At 45.1% G+C, this 22,034-nt stretch overlaps 1 protein-coding gene across 1 annotated transcript in view; it reads right to left on the reverse strand.

Annotated features, from left to right (window-relative positions):
- The window catches only part of LOC146193957 (testis-expressed protein 10), a 160,578-nt gene that overhangs the window by 104,834 nt on the left and 33,710 nt on the right, over window positions 1–22,034 (reverse strand). The window contains exons 4-5 of the mRNA XM_084602907.1: window positions 15,797–16,199; window positions 6,247–6,344 (exon numbers count right to left, since the gene is read on the reverse strand). Of these exons, the coding sequence (XP_084459033.1) occupies window positions 6,247–6,344; window positions 15,797–16,199 (501 nt within the window). The remainder of the gene's footprint in view (window positions 1–6,246; window positions 6,345–15,796; window positions 16,200–22,034) is intronic.

Consider the following 22,034-nt stretch of genomic DNA (forward strand, 5'->3'; position numbering starts at 1 on the left):
CGCAGTGTAGGCACGCTGCGTTTTTGCCTACACCCCATGTCGCTAACGATCACAGTGCCACCTTTGTTTACAAGCACGCTTGTGTATAGAAGCAGAGATATTTCTTCTTTAAAATAATGACCGTGTCCAATATTCAATTTTGAGAAATCGGCAAAAAATGTTTTTGGCATATTTTTGAATTACCAAGGCTAACAGCAACTCGATAAATTTATTTCGACAAGGTTTGAGATTTCGTATGCCGCGCATGACGCCGTTCTGCGATCGCCACTGCCGGTGCGCCCTTAACTTTTCCGAGTGCTCAATCTGTAGCACCCATAAAAACCACTTAGGTATTGTTTTTTTCATCTTCATCATCATGATTATACAATGCTTGTACGCGGCAGGAATTGCCTCGAGGAAATCGTTCGCCCTCCTATCTATCGTACTGAGCACCACCGGCTACACCCTCATCAGCCCATCGCGGAGCACCGGCGCTTCGTCGCTGATTGCGGATAACAGGATGCCGCGTTGCCGGGTCACCGGCACGCTCTTATCTTTACCTTTATTTGTATTTTGAGCCAATATGAAGTTCGAACCCAAATGTTCCACGTTTTACGCTGTGGTCATGACGACAGAATATCGCTAAACCAGCTAGGCCTAACTACGCGACCTTTTCAAAATGGCACCAAAAACAGCGCAGGAACAGAAGAAGGACAAGCAAGGACAGGACACACACGAGCGCTACATGAGGCCGCAAACAGTCGACGCCGGCAGCCAACGAAAAGTGGTCATTTGGGTCACATGTTTGTGGAGCCCAATAGCAGCGCGTGTATACCGCAATTTTGTCCCTTTGTTTTCCGCTTCGGGAGTTCGCTAGGAATAGCTTGAACTACGATCTTTCAAACTAGACCAATGCCGGTAGATCGCAATTCCAGATCTGCGGCCGATCAAAACTCAGCGTGATTTGACCTCAATTTAGCGGGGCAAACATTTAGATTCGTGAATTTGGAATGCTGTAAGGTGCGAAATAGGTGCTATTTTTTTAACCAAAATTTGCAGATAGTTGCGAAAACCTCTCAGGACCGCAAAAATAAAGAAATAAAGACTCGTGTCCCCATGGAGAAAAAAAAAACTAAGGAGGGTGGCAATCGTGGTGGAAGAAAGAGAGGTGCTCCGACGGCGCCGCGAGGAGCGGCTGCGCGCTCGCTGCAGCGCGACCACGCCGTTGAAGCACCTCTCTTTCTTCCACCGTGGTGGCAATACTCAAGAGTATTACCACGAGTAAAAATACTTAGCTATGAGTGGTAATGACGACAATGAGTATGTATGACTCATCATGACTACGAAACAACAAATATGTCATACAACTTGAAATGGTTGGAACTGATTAAAAATGAGTAAAATGACAATGCATGACTCACCATGACTGCTAATGACTACGAAATGACAAATATGACAAATGATGATTTGTAATAACTGCAACTGATTGGAAATCAGTAAAAATGCTTCTATGAGTAGCAATGACTCATCATGACTGACTATGAAACAACCAATATGTAAAACGATGATTTGAAATGACCACAACTGATTGGAAATGAGTAAAATGCATACCTATGAGTAGTAATGACTACAACTAGGCATGACTCACCATGACTACAAAAGGAACAACACACAAGACGATGACTTGAATGGCCGCAACTGACTGTAAACGAGTAAAACTCAGCAATGAGTGATAATGCTTACAATCACTAGGCATGGCTCATCATGACTACGAAGCGACCGATACGTCAAACGACGACTGAATGACCGCAACTGATTGGAAACGAGTAACAATGCTTAGCGATGAGTGATAATGATTAATGATAAGTATTTTAGTTGCGTCAATAAAGATGTTTAATAAGCAAGCAAGAGTGTGCTTGTGTAAAAGTGTGTGCATGCATGTGCGACGACGTACAGTTAGTTGGCATCTGCATCGCCATAGAAAACCCTTCAATGGGATCATTTACAGTGCTAATCGAGAAAGGCAAGAAAGTGCGAGTGATTACAATGGCACAAAAATCACAACAGAATAAAAAAGTGTCGCATCAATCTATAGACCTAATTTGGCAGGACTAAATGATCCGCATGCAGACTGCCGCTCAGCCCTATTTATTTCAAGCTTACCTTTCACAGTTCACAAATTCTACTGTTTCTAAAGTAGCTGTGACGCTCTTCAAGGCAATGCACAGGCAAATGCTCATGCTGCTTTCAAAATGTCCACTGCGTTTCACTTGAATATAGCCGTGACAGAGGCGCACCTCGAGCGATCGGAAGCTTCATGGCCACACCGGTCATGATTACCAGCACCCGATGGGACCTTCGTGGTATTCTGAAAATTATCGAGTGACTCTACTGACAATCGGTGCGGTAACACATGCTCATCACAGCAGACAGCCGCGCGCATTAAACATACTGACATCAAAACATTAGGGACAGACTCTGAGAACAAGAAAACAGGAGTGGGAACGGCTTCCTTGGCGATTGGCTCGCAAAAGTTTCCCGCGTGACGTCACACTCTTTCCTTAGATTTTTTTTTCTCCCTGCGTGTCCCCCCTTAATCAAGTAGAACCGAATTGTTAAATACAATCCACTAAATTAACTAATGAGTTAGAGATAAAAATTCGCTATATGTATTTATATATATTGTAAGGCAACGCGAAGTGCTCACAATATATATAATACATAATAAAATACTGGAGATTAGCAATAATAAAATACTGGAGATTAGCATAGGCGACTCCGAACATCTCTGAATTTGTTTTACTGTGCTATGGCGAACCGTATATTTTAAAACCTTGATCCAAGCTAGCTGGGACACCCGGTATATATATATATATTGTAATGCGGTAATCTGCGTCGTTATAGCCACTGGCATGCATCGCGTGCTGGCGCACTTGAGGACGAGAAGTTGGTCGCTATCTGTGCTTTGCTACGCCTGATGTTCCGCTGCGAGTTCATCTTGAGCAGCTGGATCCATCAGTGTCGACTGAATAAACACACCACTACAATTGGTGGAGGTATGGGGTACGTTCCCATTCACCCTGGAATTAAGAAGCCGTACACTGCCCTCTGCTTCCACTATGCCGGACGAGACCATCTCGACATCGCCGCCCATCCCCAAGACGTCGACGATTGGTTGTCGGCGTGTGAGCGTGTCAGTAGTTACAAAAGATGGAACGACACTATCGAGCTAAGTAACGCAATCTTTTTGCTGACTGATGCGGCGAACCTCTGGTTTCGCAACCATGAGGCAGACCTGCCATCTTGGTCTGCATTTAAGCAGAATTTTGCTGAGGTGTTCGGCAGTCCTGCAGTTCGCAAGCTCCAAGGAGAACGCTTGCCTGAGCACGCTCAGCATGCCGAAGAGTCCATCAGTTATACAGTAGACATCGTTGACCTTTGCAAACATGTCAATTCTCTGATGTCGGAGGCGGATAAGATCAGAAACATCCTGAAAGGCATCTCTGAGGACGCGTGTCAGATGCTCAGGGTGAAAAATCCTGCCACCGTCAGTGACGTAATCAAACTATGCCACAGCTATGACGAGCTTCGTAAGTAGTGAGGTTCTAACCAGCAGGCCAGTGTTAGCGACGGCACAATCTCTACACTAGCCCTGGGCGGTTCTACTTCATCAGAGGACAGCCCTTTGATTCAACAAATCAAAGCCTTCGTTCGAGAAGAGATGGATGGATGGATGGAATATAGGAGCGTCCTCTTTGAAACGGGGTGGCAGCAGTTGCTATCATGCTCATTTTTTTCCCCCATATCTTTGTTATTTCATATTCGTTACCTATTCCAAAGAAAGGCAGTGCCAAAGATTGTTCCAACTACCGCACGATCGCGCTTATTTCGCATGCTAGCAAGGTGATGTTAAAAATCCTGCAAGGTAGGCTGCAGCAGTATGTGGATCGGGAGCTTCCGGACGTGCAAGCTGGGTTTCGCAAGGGCAGAGGAACTAGAGACCAAATTGCCAACCTTCGCTGGATCATGGAAAAAGCAAGAGAGTTCCAGAAACCCATTTACTTCTGCTTTATTGATTATGCGAAAGCGTTTGACTGCGTAGATCACAGCAGATTGTGGCAAGCTCTCCAAGAGATGGGAGCTCCAATTCACCTCATCTGTCTCCTCAGGAACCTTTATGAAGGGCAAGAGGCCACAGTCAGAACTGGGCATGGTCTTACTGATTGGTTTCCGATTGAGAAAGGGGTGAGGCAAGGCTGCATACCGTCGCCCTGCCTATTTAACCTATATGCAGAGTGCATCATGAGGAAGGCCGGTCTGGACGAGTCTTCAGCTGGAGTGAAGAATGCTGGAAAACGTATCAACAACCTTAGATATGCGGATGATACCACTGTAATGGCAGAAAGTGAAGTGGAACTCAAGAGACTTCCGATGCGCGTACAAGAAGAGAGTGAGAAGTTTGGGCTTAAACTGAACATTAAAAAGACGAAGATCATGGTGTCTTGCCCTATCAAGTCCTGGAGCATCAATGGACAAGAAGTGGAAGCTGTGACAGATTTTCTGTTCTTGGGCGCCAAGATTACCTCGGAAGGAGACTGCAGCCATGAAATTAGGAGACGCCTGCTTCTGGGAAAGAGAGCAATGGTTAGCCTTGACCGCCTAGTAAAGAGCAGAGACATTAGTCTGCCAACCAAAATCTGTATAACCCGTGCCATGGTCTTTCCGGTTGTGATGTATGGATGCGAGAGTTGGACTGTGAAAAAGGCTGACCGCCGAAGAATTGACGCGTTTGAATTGTGGTGCTGGCGAAGACTCTTAAGAGTTCCTTGGACTGCCAGAAGATCAAATCAGTCGATATTGTCGACCATAAACCCTGACTGCTCATTGGAGGGTCAAATTCTAAAGTTAAAGCTCAGCTACTTTGGTCATCTGATGAGAAGAGAGGAGTCGCTGGAGAAAGATTTGATGTTGGGAAAGGTTGAGGGTCGCCAGAGAAGGGGTAGGCGGCGAACGCTATGGTTAGATGGCATTCTCGAGGCATTGCAGATGAAGCTATGTGATGTTACGAAGATAGTGAGAGACCGGAAAGCGTGGCGTGACATGGTCCATAGGGTCACGAAGAGTCGGACACGACTGAACGCCTGAACTGAACTGAACTGATTCGTTAACTATACCATCATTCTATTTATTGAATTTTTGTTTCTATCTCTACCTATAAATACCTACCTCTACTTAAAGAGGTTGCCCTCCAGGGGCGACCTCTTTGGTAGAGATTGGTATTTAGGATAGGAATTTAGGTAGAGATAAAAGGCGCACTGGTGACACCGCATCCTGTTATCCGCTATCAGTGACGAAGTGCCGACCCTCTGTGGCGATCGGAACAGCAGATAGGAGAGCAATTATTTCCTCGAGGGGATTCCGTCTCTGTAGGAGCATCGTAATCATGATGGTGCAGATCAAAAAGAGATACCTACGCAGTTTTCACGGGCAACACAGATTGAGCACACGGAAAAGTTAGTGGCGCGGCGATCGTGAAACAGCGTCATGCACAGCATGCGGAATCGTAAACCTTGTCGAAATAAATTTCCTTTCGAGTTGGAGGGGCAGTTATCTAGATGAGGAAACTATGCATTCACACCAAAGAACCAGTCATAAATCATTTTATCGAGATGCTATTAGCATTGGTAATTCAAAAATTTGCCAAAAACATTATTCTCCGCTTTTTCAAAATTGAATTTTGGACACAGTCACTATTTCGGAGGAGCGATATTTCGGCTTCTGTAGCAGCTATCGCTAAATTCTTTTTTTTTTTTGCCAGAAAGATAAAATCATATATTCTGCAATAACACTGCTCTTTGACCACTGCGTGTTTGCCAAGATTATTAAAATAATAATTTGTCCCAGTCACCAAAATGAGCTTTTTTTTTTTGGCAAGGTTGACAAGCCACAACTTTCTTTAAAATCATCCTAGAATGCCCATATATGCTTTATTGCAGCCCTTCGTGATTCTAGATCATTTAAGGACCAAAATGTTCTCCTCAAGATCAGACAGACGTTTACTAACCATGCTTCCTCCAAACAAAAAATCAGTTTTTCAGTTTTCCTGAATATATTTAGAACTACTAGCATTTGGTAAAAACAGTTTGCAGTGTTGGAATGAGCATGAGAATATGCACAAGTGGTGCAAATCTGCCCATTAATAAGAAAATATGTTTCCAAGAGGGGTGTTACCCCTTGAGCCAAGAGAAAGATAATGAGCAAACTGACATTTGAGCTGCTTTCCTTGCGAAGCCACTCGATGAGCAAAAGCAGCACACGCAGGATGCAGTCGATAATGACCAGAGAGTCCCTCTGCATGCCCTCCCCTAGAAAAGAAAACATGAAGCAATGAGAGAATAACAATTGAGAAAAACTATATCCCCACGCAGGGAATAACAAATAAGTGCTCTCACAGACATGGTTTAGGCTGCTAACTGGGAGTCTCTTTGACTGATAGCATTCAGCAACTGGTCTCGGATACTGCCTCAAACATGCAACGAGACGAGCATTATACCTCCTGTGAGCCCCCTGACGACAGAAAAAACAAAATGACTTCTCCTGGAGACTCTTGGCAGCTCAAATTTGCATTAAAAGCACACAAGCTACTATATTGGAAGAAAAACAAACAGCCACTCGAGGTTGCAGTCTGAGGATGCCAAACATACTGCTGTCTCATTTTTTTGCTCGCTCCACCCCTTAGAAGCCCCCGAGCTGCAGTCCAGATGGGCAGAGATGGACACATAACTTTTGGCCTTTTTCTTCCTTTCGCTTTTGGAGTGCTGTCGATGATTGTGGCTCCATGGTGACATAGGCAGTGATGACACTGTCATGCTTATATTTGACACACTAATCGTCGAAATGAGTTTTCTTAATGGACAACAGGTAAGAACAATTACTGGACTTCTAAGATCAATTTTGAGATAATAAGAACAATGTGACACCATAGGTTGGTTTCCCATCGGACTCAATGTAAAAAGAAATGCACTTCAGATAAACGGTATCATGTGTCCTTCGATTGAGATGAACATTCGCAACTGTACTAAAGGGCCGACCATGCGACGAGGTCAAGGAAGAAATCTATGTAACATGGTTGCATGCAAGAGAGCATGCCCACACAAAAATGGCTTTTGTGCATCATCGTGGAGGACTGCAGGGAAGCTATCTGTGGGAGCATGCTTCCTTGGGGGAAAGCTTTTTTGCCGGAACGGAAATGTGGGCTAAATCAGCCTGCGGTGCCAAAGATCTGACATGCGCAGGTAACAAAATCGTGCGTGTGTCATATGCCACACGCTGCCTCCCACAGATTCAGTGATATACTGAGAAAGATAAGATAATGAATTAAAAAAAAAAGAATCCGAGAGCACTGCAGAATTTGCGGTGGAGAAATGCAAAAGCCTGAGCATTGCTGCTGCACACGGTACATGGAAAGCTCCTTGTCAAACACAACCAGCATTATGTTGAACGCATCAGAGTTCACCAGCGTGCTACAATTGGTTTACAGGAAAAGAAAGGCGCAGTATCTGTCACGCTCGGAATACTGCAACTATCATCCTCACAGTAGACACGGAGAATTATGATGCACGTTCCACAATCCCAGGCATGGCGCAGTTGGTTAAAGCACTCAGCTGGGGCTCTGAGGGATGGGGGTTTGATTCTCGGTGGAGACAGGATTTGATTTTGTTGCGAAAGCAACACTACGCCAGCCAGCTCAGCTCGTCACGTATGCTCGCATGCCGTAACCACAAATGGCAGGAGCAGCCAACTCGGGTCTCTCGTTTCACATGGAACGGTTATGTCAGAATCAGCCTGCGAGGACCCTGGTATTCACGTTACCCCTGTTGGCCACTAAGACACATTCAAATACCTTGGTTAAACCGAGGCTTTATATGTGGGCTGGTAGTCTACACTATCGCGTCATACCCTTAAAGGCGGAGCTGAAGTGTCCCCCATATTTATACCCCTGTCACACGGGTACTTGTAAGGCCTTACCATTTCAATAGTTTTCAGCAACCGCCTTAACATGCTTTGCTTTCTCCTTATGTAATGTCTTCACTTCATTGCCCATTTTGCTGTGCGCTCATTTTTCACTGGGCAGTATTTGCTGGCTAATGTACTATTTATTTCATGTTTCCATGTTCAACTGTTTTATATATTAAAGTTATTTTGTCAGTCGACAGATGGCGCTAATGATGGTTGCGTCTATCATCATCATTGTATCTATCTCCTTTGCACTTGCTATGTAGCTGCGCCGCTGCTCCTTTTTTGGTTTTGCCCCTTTAGAACAATAAACCACCTTTGCAGTAAAGACCTTAGAGAAGTGCCCTGTGACTGGAGTATTAGATGCCTTAGAGAGTAATAGAGGGAGTATTAGAGAGAATAAATGCCTTTACCCCCAGTACCTAAAACGCTGGTGAAATTTGATGCGTTCAATGTGTTCAATGCAACGCTCGGCAGCCCGCAGCCAAAGCGCTCCACACTCGTATGCCGTAGCCACAAATGGCAGGCGCAACGAAACCCTCAGGAGACAGCATGCAGAAGAAATGGATGAAGAGCGCACTGCACGCCTCGAGAAAAGAAGAGGGCTTCGGCCGGTTCAATCGTTGAGCCTGGAGACGTCGAAGGTGGTCAGCGTGCGGACTTTGCACTAAGAGTGGGCGAGCACGGGTCGGCCATGCGAGCGTTTCGCTGCCACTTCACGAACAACCCCTTTGGAAGTGTGTGTTCTGTGTGCGACCAGCAGTGGCATAAAAATGATCTAGCACTGGTGAGTGAACTTATGCACCCGACTCTTCATTTGGACACAAGCGTACTATGCAGCCATTGCTTTCGCAATACAACTAAGGTTAACCAGAGCTAAACCACACCCAGCTTTTTCTGATCACGTCATCAGGATAACTGACAAGTGGAATCCCGTGGTATCCCATGGGATCTCACGAAGAAGTGGGACACTTCTCATGGACGCACAGACTGACACGCTGGCGAGTTATGAGCCATAAAAAGACCAGTGCCATTTTCAAGTAGGTCAGCTTTCAAGTCTCAAACCGAATGAAGCTATGAGGGATGATGTAGTGAAGGGCTCTGGAAACTTTTATCACCTTTAACACTTTCCTGTTCGATGCCTATTCATTTTTCATCACTTATAAAATAAATATGTTGAATTGTCACTAATACCATTGTAAAGAGAAATTCCTCCTCTACAATTTGATACTAGACACTCCTGTACCAAGCAAGTTTTGTTAAAGAAAAAAAATATTGATGACACCAACCAAGAACTACCCCTTTTCCCACGGACAGGAAAGCGTTAACTGGCACAACTTGTATTGCATAAGGGCACCTTGCTTTTTGCTTCGATTGAAAAGCTGCCGCAGCACTGAGATTAAATTTCTGTTCTCCGAATGGGCGGTCGACTACCCTAACCACAGAGCTACTCCTGCAGGCTTTTCAAGTGGGATATTGTGAGCTTGTTCTGTGCTCCCTGTCTTCAGCTCACTTCATGCATGCTGCAATAAATGCTCTATTCTCTATCTGGAAGGCTATTTTATTGCTTTCATTGAGCTTACATTTCGCCGCATCTAGCATGCTCGCATATTGATTTAGGGGCAATTCCGTTTAGATGAACTTGCGATAAGACAAACAAATCATCTAATTTCTACATATTTATCTGAAAGGGTGTCTACTGTAAGTAAAGAAGAACACATCCACGCTTTAACATTACTTAATCGACCCACGACTTAAAAAAACATTGTTCTCCATGATTTTTCTTGGCAGTCTGGTGTTGAGAGACCGGCGAGGAGTTTGGTGAATTGTTAAATGTTGTTAACACTTAGAATCAACGGCACATAATTAGAGATACGTCGTAGGTTTGAATCCCCATTGCAAACAAGCCACTAACTGAAATGGTATGGCACAAAACTGAATGCTGCACAAGAACAGTTGCATCACAATTTTGGTACAAAATATTGTAAAAGATTTTCAGCGCTTCCTGCTCACACTTTATGCTGCTCACGCTTCTCATGAGGAAAGCAAGGCTCCAAAAAATGTGAACTGTGGCACTTGATGAGGCTACAGGCACTGACCATGGCCGAGTTCTAATCAACTGGCACAGACACTTGCTTAGTGGGCACACATGATGATGCACTAACACGCATGAAAAAAAGCAAGCGCAGCATAGGCCCTCATCCTTAACAAATAAAATGGGAAGGAAACTGAAATGCAGCACTATGTGTGTTTTTCTTCTTTTATTTTGGACACGCGTTAAATGAACAAGTGACATTGATTAGCAGGTGCATTCAGATTTCCACCTGTGCCTTAACAAAACTGACTACCTAGTCCATTCCCTTTCTCACTACTGCAGCTACATCCATTCTACGGCATTCTTCTTAAAAAGGAGGAAAATGCTATAGTGTAGTGTACAGGATTTCCCTTCTCATGGCTACACACAGATTATGGGAAATGCTCTAATGGAAAGCTCTGCATTACAGGAAAAGCTCAATAATTCGAACTTCATGGGACTGAGAAAAAAAGTTGGAATTATCGAATGGCCTTGAGAAAACTGGCAAGAACCACTTACATTATGGTAAATTTACTGTGGTTGCTTGTGTAACAACCCCATCGCATAATGAACCTACTCCCCACTTTCACCACTGAGAATGCGAGAAAAAGAAAGTCGTAAGCAAATCCCTTCATTTCGCACTGTCGCATTCCACAGCGAACTTCTTCGCAGTGCTTCATCCAGTTGCACAAGCCTCATTTTCAGTATGTTTGCTTTATCATGCCACGCTTGAGGCAGGCACCGTCCGCTGCCACACAATCATTGAAAGGCGTGATTCTGCGGGCACCTTTTGAAGCAGACAATGCTAAAAATTGGCATGATGATCACGTGCTTTCGTTTTGCCTGCATTTTATTTGGAAACCCGTAGCGCCGTCCGACATCATAGCATTTCACAGGCGTTGGCTGGAACCACGCCAACAGAAATACTTATGCCCCTTTCCAAATTAACGGAGGTCGAATTAATGAGCATTTGGTTGCAAGTTTCGGAGACTGTGTGTAAGAGAAGAGCAGGCCGCCGCTACATCGGCCGCCAAACCCTAACCTATGACGGCACTGACCGCTGGACCGGTCATGGCGAGATTGAAGCTTTTATCCCCTCTCCCACGGTTTTACCTGCTTTCATCTTCTGTCCCCTTTTGGACGTGTGCAGCCTCTAACTATGCCTTCATATGACATATGACATGCCATATGAGGTTGCCCCCCATTCTCCGTCCTCCACCCACCCTGCCACCGACGTTCACGTGGTTCGCCTCATGCCTTATCATGCACCTGATCCGTCTTCTACTTAGCACAGGGACGGTGCTTTTGCCTCCGGGAATTATGTCAAGGGACGAAAAGGACAAAGTTCTGTGCTCGCGTGTGTAATGTGGGGAGCATAAGGACGACAAAGTGCGTGTGATTCGTGCTGGGCGCCGCATGGCCTGAAGTTGTTCATCTGGCCATCTTTGTAAATATCTGTAAATACAACTACTCTGTGTGCATGTATCTACGCTACATTATCGCGAACATGTTTTTTTGGCCAGGTGCTGGACGCCAGGCCACCCAGACGCGGCAGTGCACAGTTCGAATTATCCGTCGCAGAACCGACTCTCGTTCGAATTAATGGGCTTTTTTAAACATAGACCTCTATAGAGCTAGGCCAGACCAAGTAGTGTAGTTTTAATTATCTGAAAATTCGAATAATCAAGGATCGAATTAACTAGCTTTGACTGTATAGCAAAGTCACTGGGATTATAAAAAATCTTTACTCTACCAAGGTCCTTACTATATCAGCTGCTGATGACGATATGGTCCTGAAGATGCTGTCTCGTAATTCAATGCCTAATTACTGAACATATGTCCTTGATTAATGAAAAAAAAGAAAAAGTTAGTTGTACAGTAGAATCTCGATGATATGATTAAGGCTGATACGAATTTCGGGATGATACGAATTTTAAGAATGCTTTGAACGGACTACATTGTATAGAATACGTTCAGATTCGGGGTGATGAGAAGAGTTTCTGAACTCGCCGCTGTTGATACGAATGTGCAAACCAGTGGCGCATGCAAGCGGGCCAGCACGGCTGGCCTCAAGAGGGGAACATACCCGACGCGGCCGCCGGTAACTCCTCTCCACTCCCCGCCGCGAATGATACAAACGAACGTTGTACAAACGCACAAAGCCACCGAGCGGCTCAGCACAAGAGCTCACACCCACCGCGGCCGCTGCCTCTCCTATCCAACCCCCCACCATACCGTGCTAGCCACCCTACCCCCACCTCCCTTTCGTAGCAAACCGACGAGCACTAGACAAGGACGGCGAAGGCGAGGCACGGGCCCAGTCATGTATGTCACTCATTTGCTGGCAGCTCATTGGTCTATCGAAAAGTTGTCTCGCCGGCTGTTCCCAGGAGGCCTGTGACGCTGGCTGCCGCTGCAGCAGTTCTCCGTTTGCCTCTTCTTTCTGTCCTTCGCTGTGTCGTGAACTGCCCAAACGTTACAAAGACGCAAGCGTTCGCTGCTGCGGAAATGTCGCGAAAGCATAAAGCCCTTTCTTTTAAGGAAAAGCCTGATGTGCTGAAGAGGGTTGACGAAAACCCTAAAAAGAAGCGCATCGACTTAGCAAAAGAGCTCGGGTTGGCACCGTCAACGCTCTGTACCATTGTTGGGCAGCGAGATATCTTGAAAAATGTGCAGCACTTCGGTGCGAACGTGAAGCAGGCTAAAACAGCGACCCATGCCAAGCTGGAAGAGGTTCTGCTGACTTGGTTCCGCGAAGCGACAGCTGCCGGGCGTCAACGTGGACGGCAAGGTGCTGCGTGAAAAAGCCGACACCGTCGCGCTTTTGCTTGGAATTGAAAATTTCCAAGCGTCTGGGGGATGGCTGCACCGGTTCAAGGAGCGGCACAGACTTGTCTACCGGATCGTCTCAGGTGAAGGCAAGAAAGTGGACCATTCAGCTGTAGATGAGTGGCTGAACACGCTGCCAGCGCCGATTTCAGAGCATGTGCCACCCGACATATTTAATGCCGACGAGGTGGGCCTCTTTTTCAAGCGGAAAGAAGTTTGTGCGTAAAAGGCCAGGCATGCCAGGGTCACCAGACAGGCAAGGAGAGAGCAACAGTACTCTTTTGATGCAACTCGGATGGATCCGAGAAACCCCAGCTTACCATCATCGGTAAGTCAAAGAAACAGAGGTGTTTCCGATCGGGGGAGCGTTTGTCTGTCTTTTACAAAGGTAACCGAAAGGCGTGGATGACTGGAGATTTTTTCCGCGAGTTCTTGACAAGCCTTGATCAGAAAATGGCGTCAAGAAACCGGACAATTTTGCTTTTCACGAACCAATGCTCTGCCCACCCAAAGGAAATGACATTCAATAACGTGAAAGTCAGGTTCCTGCCGGCGAACACTACAAGCCATCTTCAGCCACTGGACGCTGGGATAATTAGAAATGTAAAACATCATCTCAAAGGACTTCTAGTGAGGCGTCTGCTGGCGAAAATTGACCGTAAGGAAGCAAACTTGCGGATCAGTCTCTTAGATGCTTTGCGCTTTCTAGCCATGTCGTGGGATAGTGTAACTTCAGACACAATGTCGAACTGTTTTAGAAAGTGCGGATTTGCCATCGGACTTAATGCGGCTTCGGCTGGAGATTGTCAAGAGCCAGATGAAGACTTCACGATTGATGGCTGGGACAATCAGGAAACTGAAGCTTCGGCTCGAGACTTCGTTACCGCGGACGACAACATCGCGACCTGTGGGCTGAGGTCTATTGAAGACTTGGTCAACGAAGCGGATGATTGTGAAAATGAGCCTAACAGCGATGGTGATGCTGACGAGCGTGATCAGCCGCCGTCAATGGCAGATACTCTTCACGCTTTGGACGTTCTGCGCCGCACAGTAAGTGCCGGCAGCGTGAGCGACGAAACCGCTGCACGGTTTTATGCCTTTCAGGTGGCGCTTGTCCGGACTTTTTCGGCCGCAAGTAGTTCGCCATAATAAAGTTTGGTTCGTTTTCAATTCATTCTTATGTGGAAGTTGACTTGTTTTGGATCATACGAATTCGGGATGATACAAATATTTTGCGTGCTCCCTTGGACTTCGTACCATCCAGATTCTACTGTATGTGGTCTTATGGCGCATAAGCAACTACGGCTATCAAGCGCCAAACACAGGGTTAGATGTCTGGATTACTATAGTTGTTGGTAAAAAAAAATTTTATTTCTTGAGATATGTTAGAATTTGTAAAGAAATGAACAAAAGCGTGTTCTCCTAAAATCAGTCCTGAATGAAATGGGATGTAACGAGTATAAAACACAGGGTTAGATGTTTAAAATACTATAGCTGGTGTAAAAAGTTGGATTTTTTAGGAACGTTAAAACTTGTGAAAAATGAACAAGTGTATGTTCTCTTAAAAGCAGTGCTGGGTGGAATGGGATGTGTTGACTATAAAATAAGGTAAAATATTTTTTTTCTCAAGCCTTCGAGTTCTGTACATGCCATTAAAATGTGATTTACAGTGAGCTCCTCATCACAGAATTCCCATATTTTATCTTTCTCCGTTAGTAAAAAAATTGTGCATTAGATGTGTGTGCCCTATTTGTAGACGACATAAGACTACTTTGATGAAACGCTCCTGGTGACACGATTTCCATATTTTTTAGCCAGGACACTTTTTCTGTTTCCAAGAATTTACCTTTAGCAATAAGCTTGCTCACTAACCCAGAAGAAAAATCAGTGTCCTGTAGAGTAATGAGCAAAAACTCCATTGTGTCACGATTTATTTTTGCAATGCTGTTACGGTTGCTAACTTTGCCTCCTAAAAGTGGTCCAGCGTGATCACTGACACTTAGCGGGATGTTGTGTTCAACTAAAAACGCCGTGAAATGGCGTTCTGCATGAATCACATCGAGGTTGCTATCACTACATACAAAACTTGTCAGGCTTGGCAGGCTATCCGCGGCTCACAGGTATCCTTGGTGCTTTTTTGAAGCAATGCGGAGCTTGATGTCGGACTTGCCACCATGTGAAAAGTTAACATTACAGGCACATGTGGTGCAAACTCCGAACTTCTCTCTTTTCTTAGACGGCATGAAGCATGGAAATTCTGACATGTACTGTCGCGGCTTTGCGCCCGCCATTGCACCGCGAAACCGCTACTGTTAAAACACCAGAGTCGCACTGCGCCGGATCAAACAAAAACAGAGGCCAACACCCAGGTCGTCCAAACACGTGAACACAGGTTTGTGCAGGCCAGGCCTGACCAGCCTGACTAGAGATACTATATAGCCTGGCAGAGGCGACATCGAGTTTTGGATATGGATTCATGTCCCCCCCCCCGAGTAGACGATAGAAGCCACTGCAACGTTTGCAGCTGCTGATGTTTACCTATATCACGAATATGTGTTGCTCTCTCGTGGCCGCGAAAGGTACCATAATAGTGTTAATAGATGTCCGCACTTCTTTTTTAGAAACTATAAATTTTCCGTAAAATTTCACGCAAGATTCGTAAAATCGTGAGACTGGTCAAAATTCGTATATTTTACGAAAAATTCGGAAGAGTTGGCAGGTATGCCATATGCAACTGTGGGACATGAAACCTTATGACCACACCGTGCCAATTATTTATAGATTGACATCACAGAGTATCGGGACATTTTGCATTCAGCCTTCCCCTAAATAAGGCCGCCAAAGTCGGGAGTCGATTAAACACTTATCACCTCAGCAGAGTGAAAGCCCCACACGCACCAGCATCTGGGTCGGCCTCGACCCACATGTCCAGAAGCAGGGGGACCAAGTCCAGGGCAAATTCGCGCGCATTGTCACGACTGCTGCTGCTGCTGGTGCCAGCCATACTAGAGCCACTGGCGGTGGTGGCTGCGACTGACAGCAGGCCTCCGTAGAGACCGAAAGCAGAGGCCCGTGGCTGGGGCTCCAGGCCGTTCTGGTACAAGGTGAATCCAGCAGACTTGGCATTGACGTACACGGTTTTTGCATCCGACACACTGCTACCGCCAGCACCAGACATTGCAGAAGCCCCGTCCTTGCCTTCGGCCTTGGGGAACCAGATGCGCAGGGCAACCGTCAAGAAGCGCTCCATGCACGACAGGACCCGAACCCACACGGCCCTGTTGGTGTGCCGGTGGCCAGGCTGCAACAAGCAGGGAATGGATCATAATCATGCACCAGAGCATAAAAGCTGCAGTTTACTTATTTCAGATACTGTCAATCTCCATTCAGATTTTTACAGGATGGCATATAATTGAACACAGGCTATAATAATGGAAGTATAATGAAGCAGAGTGGCTTGGGTGAGTTGGTTGAACATTACATAAAGAAAGACACAAACAAACATTGCTTTGAACCCACAACTGGATTTTTATTCATGAAGCTTATCCTTTTATACACAGCGGCTGATAAAAAGTCGATAAACAGTCCCGTCACATGTCTTAGTACGTCACCCACTCCCTTCCAAAAAAGCCCTTTCCTTCGCTTGATGTGTTAGGGAAGTGCTGCTTATGCATGTTACTCTGCCATCTGCTATGTTTTACTGCCTCAATAATTTCTCGTGCTATTTGGTCTCGGTATCAGCTTATTACTTTCGTACTTTGGAAGCACAGTTCACACTTGCAGTCCTAAAAATGGCCAACAAAATTCCTATCCCTTTTTCACTCTAAATTGCTCTTGTGCTCACGGATCCTATCATTTTAACAGTGCCCGTTTGACCAAACTATGTCTTTCCGCATGTCAGTGGAATCCTATACACAACTGCTTTTTCGCATGTGACCACAGGGGCTTTGTGTTTCTTTTTACAATCACAGGCATTCCTTTCTGGTTAGGCTATTATTTTACACAATTTTGCCAACTTGTCTGGTGCGGAGAGAACCACTTGTTTTCACGCGAGCAGCAATTCTCTCCAAGTTATGCGATACCTTGTGGATGTATCGAATCATGACTGCATCTTCATCATCATCATCATCATCATTTATTTACCCTTAAGGGCCCTTTTGTTAAGGCGTTACATAAGGGGGGGAACAACCGTGACATAATACATTGGTCGATAATACAATAATATAAAACAGAAATACATGGTACAGGGTTCATCTTGTAACTATTCTAAAAAACAAAACATCAACGTTAAACATCAACATAAAAGACACTGCTGCTCAAGAACAACCTGAAAAAACGACACGCACTAAGAAGCGCGGAAGAATCATTCAGTACTTGAAATGTACTGTTAATAATTGCCTGAATTTATTTGGTTCTGTTTCAGTGACAATGGCATCAGGGAGTTCATTCCATAACGAAATAGCGCTTGGTAGGAGAGATTTATTGAAAGAGCTAGTGGAGCCGTGTATGCGTTGTAAACTTAAAGAGTTAAAGAGTCGGCGTGAAGTGCGAAGCGGCGTGTGCTTTTTTCTACCTGCATCCTGGCTGGCTGCTGTTTTTCTGGCATGAAGATTTTGACCATGCCTTCTGCCACCAAGATCAATATTTGATATGGGTACTCTGCGTCTTTAAGCCTACCCACTTGCTGCTTAAAGTTATCATAGATCAATTTTGGGCAAGATTTTTCCACAGCATTTTGAAAACAGAGCTTAACTGTTCTTTTCACTAATTTAGAATGTGCAGAGGTAAATTGGCAACAAGCCTTTGTTGCCTTTAGGTTGGTACATCCAGCAGGCTTCATGTGGAAAGAGCAAAAGCTTGACACTGAGGAACCGAATGGCACCATCAATAATTTTTTCATACGTAACTGTTAGTGGGTCGAGGGATTCATTAAAAGCAGCAAGCAGCTCTGCTACAGCAGGGTTGGTGTTACCTTCATGATGGTTAAAAAGCACCAAGAAATCATCCACAGATCTGAACATTTTAACGTCCTGAGCTTTAGGTTTCTGCTACTGTGCAGCCATAGGTTGTCACAATAAGCAAGAAAAATGACAGTTACAACTGGCATAATGCATGAACCTATACAGGCTCCCTGTTTTTGACGATACACCACGTCACCACAAGTGACACATGTGGAACTGAGGTTAAAAATAAATTGGGAGTGGCTTAGCTCTGCTATGCCAGGATATACATAGTGTGAGCTTGGGTTATCTTGGCTTGTCCTGGCTTTTCCTTTGGTTTATCTTAGCTTATCTCGGCTTTTCGTGGTTTATCTTGGCTTGTCAAGGCTTATCACTACCCCCTCGACTTCCCAAGACAGACAGCACTGCATACGATGCACACAATGTTTATTTCATCCATGCTACAAACGCCGGTGTGCGAACGATGGTCTATGAACTACGAGCTAGGAACACCGAACTACTCTGTCATGGGCACGGTTGCGCTCCTTTCTTTCTCTCTCTCTCGCTTGACACACCCCAGTAGAACTAACACCCTCTTCTTCTTCTGGATGGTATTGGTAGAACGCTTAACCTTTAAGAGTGGAACACGACAGGAATCCGCCCTCATGAAGTCGTGTCCGCACAAAATGCAGGAAAGTTTTAATGATCAGGTGGACAGGCTTTCTTCTGCCGGTTTCCCCTGTGCGATCGTGGCGACTGTGGCTGAGACATTGCTGCAAAAGATAAAGGGAAAAGCGCGGCAAAGGGCTGAAAGCAAAGGTAAACCTGTAGTCATGCCGTATGTGCACAAGGTGTCACACAACTTGAAGAAGGTGGCGGGGAGGTACAAAGTGCCGATGGTGTTTTCAGCAGGTTTCAAAATGGCAAAGCTATGCCCCCGTATCGCCAAACAAGGAGCAAAGAAGAGCGGCTGTGGCAAGAAACATGCTAGGCCCTTTGCGGAATGCGCCATCGGAGTTGTCTACGAGATACCAATGTCTTGTGGAAAGGTGTATGTAGGCCAGACTGGACGCTGCGTGAACGATCGTGCACGGGAACATGACTTATCATTAACAACGGGGGAAGGTTCTAATTTGGCTAAGCATTGCGTGTCCTGTAGGGGTTGCCAACCTCGGCTGTATGAGATTAGGATTCTTGGCAAGAGCCGCAATTCACTCGCACGTGAAATCATGGAAGCGTACTTTATAAAAAGGGACTGACTGTATCAGTGAGTCTTCTGTAGTGCTCTACAGCAGTGAGGTATCTTTCCTTGATAATATGATCTGAAATGAGTATTCCATTGTCCACTGTTTGTAACCTGCTTCGGACGACCTGTCTTTGGTATTAGTGGCATTTTTTTTTTAAATATTTTTATATATAGATTTTTTACCTTGTTTAATTTTTAGACTTTGACTGCTTTTGCTTCGTATACATGACACTGCCTTTGCTACGAGATATTGACTGCTATTGCTACAATTTTTTTGTTAGTTACCCTTGGGTTTGGTTTTTTACCTTGGTCTTACCTTGTTGTTTTTTTTTGTTAAAATGCTTTTGTTACCTTGTTGTTTGTTCTGGTTTTTTACGGCTTTTTGTTAGACTGCTTTTGCCTTGCTATGGACACTGCTTTTGCTACGAGGGATTGACTGCTATTGCCTCTTTGCTAGTTACCTTTGGTTATTACCTTGTTGTGAGCTCTAATTTTTACGTTGTTTAGTTTTGAATGCTTTTGCTTTAAGTCTTCACACTGCTTTGCTACGTTTGACTGTTGTTAAGATCTGTATCATTTATTTATCGCTTCCTTGTTGTGTTTATTCACACATGCCTAGGCTTGTCATTGATGAATTTTGATACCGGGTGGGGTGAGTGCGATTGGGGCTATGAACACCTGAGTGGCTGAGGGTTTAAATATACGTTCCTCTTTCCTTCCAATAAACAGTTGGCAGTTAGCGCTCGTCCTGTACCCTGTCTTGTGTGTGTTTTTGTTCGCGCTACTATAAGATGTCTGAAGTACTGCACCAACTAGGCCGACAACACATCTTACTGTTTGATAGTCTTGGGTGGTTTGAACGCTTCGGCCGCCACTGTTTTCTGAGGATCAGGTTGTACCCCGTGCTTGTCAACGAGGTGTCCCAGCACCATTGCCTGGCGCTCGCCGAACAGGCATTTCTTGAAACTGAGGACGAGGCTAGTGTTATGATAACAGTCCAAGACAATAGTTAAGCGTTCATTATGTTCATTGAAGGCCCTTCCAAATATGACAACATCGTCCAGGTAACATGTGCAAATTACCCACTTCAAATCGCGCAATACCGTGTCCATAAATCTTTCGAAGATTGTGAGCGCGTTGCAAAGTCCGAATGGCTAACATTAAATTCAAAAAGCCCGTCCAGCGTGACAAATGCAGTTTTTTCCTTGTCATTAGGGTGCACAGGTATCTGCCAGTAACTTCATCTAAGGTTGACCTACAAGAAGTAAGAGGCGGCAGAAAGGCAGTCAATGGCGTCATCTATACAAGGTAGTGGGCATACATCCTTTTTAGTGATGGCGTTCAGACAGCGATAATTGATGCAGAAGCTCCAGATACCATCCTTCTTGCGCACCAGGATTACAGGGGCCGCCCAAGGACTCCAAGACTCCTGAATTACCCCTTTGTGAAGCATTTCTTGAACTTGCTCATTGATCACCTAGTGCTCGCATGTTGACACTCCATAGAGCTTCTGGCAAATCGGGTGGTAAGAACCGGTGTCTACGGCATGACGTGTGCAAGACGAAGGGATAGAAGGCGGTCCAGTGGGCTGGGCAAAGTCGAAAACAGATGAGTATTGTAGCAGAAGGTTGTTGAAAACCAGTTGCCTCTTCCTTCGCCGCTGCTGATCACCGCCACCCCAGCAAGCATCGTGGCAGTTCCAGCTGAAAGAGGTCGTAAATACCTCCTTTTAGGGGAAAGAGAACGAGAGATGGGTGCACCACCAAGACGTCTACGTGGGTTCTCGCGAGAAGATGACAGAGAGCTTCCGAATCCAGCCGGCAAATGCCGGGGGATAGCAGGCACGGAGTATGCGACACACACGGGAGGGCCCGTCGTGCACGACCACCCGTCTTCTGGTTCCAGACAGCGAAGCGACCGGTAAATCCCGATAGAATTCCTCCTCTGTCATACCTAGATAAAGTTAGCAATCATAAAGTAGTCCATGGAATATTCCTTACCAAACTTAATCGAGCAGCCAAAACCAACAAGAAACTCACATTATACGACAAAGGTAACTATCGAGATTTCAATGAAGAACTAACAAGGTTTTGGGAATTTCTATCTGTTAATTTTTATGTGCGATCTGTAGAGCAAAACTGGTCAATGTTTAAATCTAAAATGCATGAACTAATCAATACCTATATTCCAACCATAAGCATTAGCGAGCGTAGTTCCTCCTAATGGTTTAATTCTACACTTAGGCGTCTTAAAAACAAGAAGAATCGACAATTCCGTGCAGCCAAACACACCAACTGTCCACAAGCATGGCAGAAATACCGAGATACATCCAAACTATACACATCAGAGGTTACTAAATCTAAACGCTCCTTTTATGAATCCACCCTGCCTAACTTACTTCGCACTAATCCAAAGCAATTATGGAATGCAATTAATCCCAAAGATAACGATAAGCCTTTATCATTAATGGATAAGGAAGGACAGCCTGTCCCCAATGACAAGGTAGCGGAAATACTCAATCTAACCTTTTCTTCCGTTTTCACAAGAGAGCCAGACGAATATCACATTCGCATCCCATGGAATCTTGAAACTAATCGATTCTTTAAAATTGACGTCATCAGCTGGCATCAACGGCATCAATGCTAAAGTGCTCAAAAACACAAAGGAAATCACTAGTATTATTTTGCCCCATATTTTTCAGCAGCCATTATCATCCGGCATCGTCCCTCATGATTGGAAAGTGGGTAAGATTGCTCCAGTTCCTAAGCCAGGTTCTACTAACTACCGGCCCATATCACTAACCAGCGTCTGTTCGAAAATCTTGAAACACATTATTTACTCGTATATCACAAGTTTTCTTACATCTGCCAAGTTTTTTTCACGCTAACCAGCACGGATTTCAAAAAGGACTTTCATGCGAAACTCAACTCGCACTATTTCTTCACGACAT

Source organism: Amblyomma maculatum, chromosome 4, assembly GCF_055883805.1.
Source record: "Amblyomma maculatum isolate TAMU_Amacu chromosome 4, ASM5588380v1, whole genome shotgun sequence".
Classification (NCBI taxonomy): Eukaryota; Metazoa; Arthropoda; class Arachnida; order Ixodida; family Ixodidae; genus Amblyomma; species Amblyomma maculatum.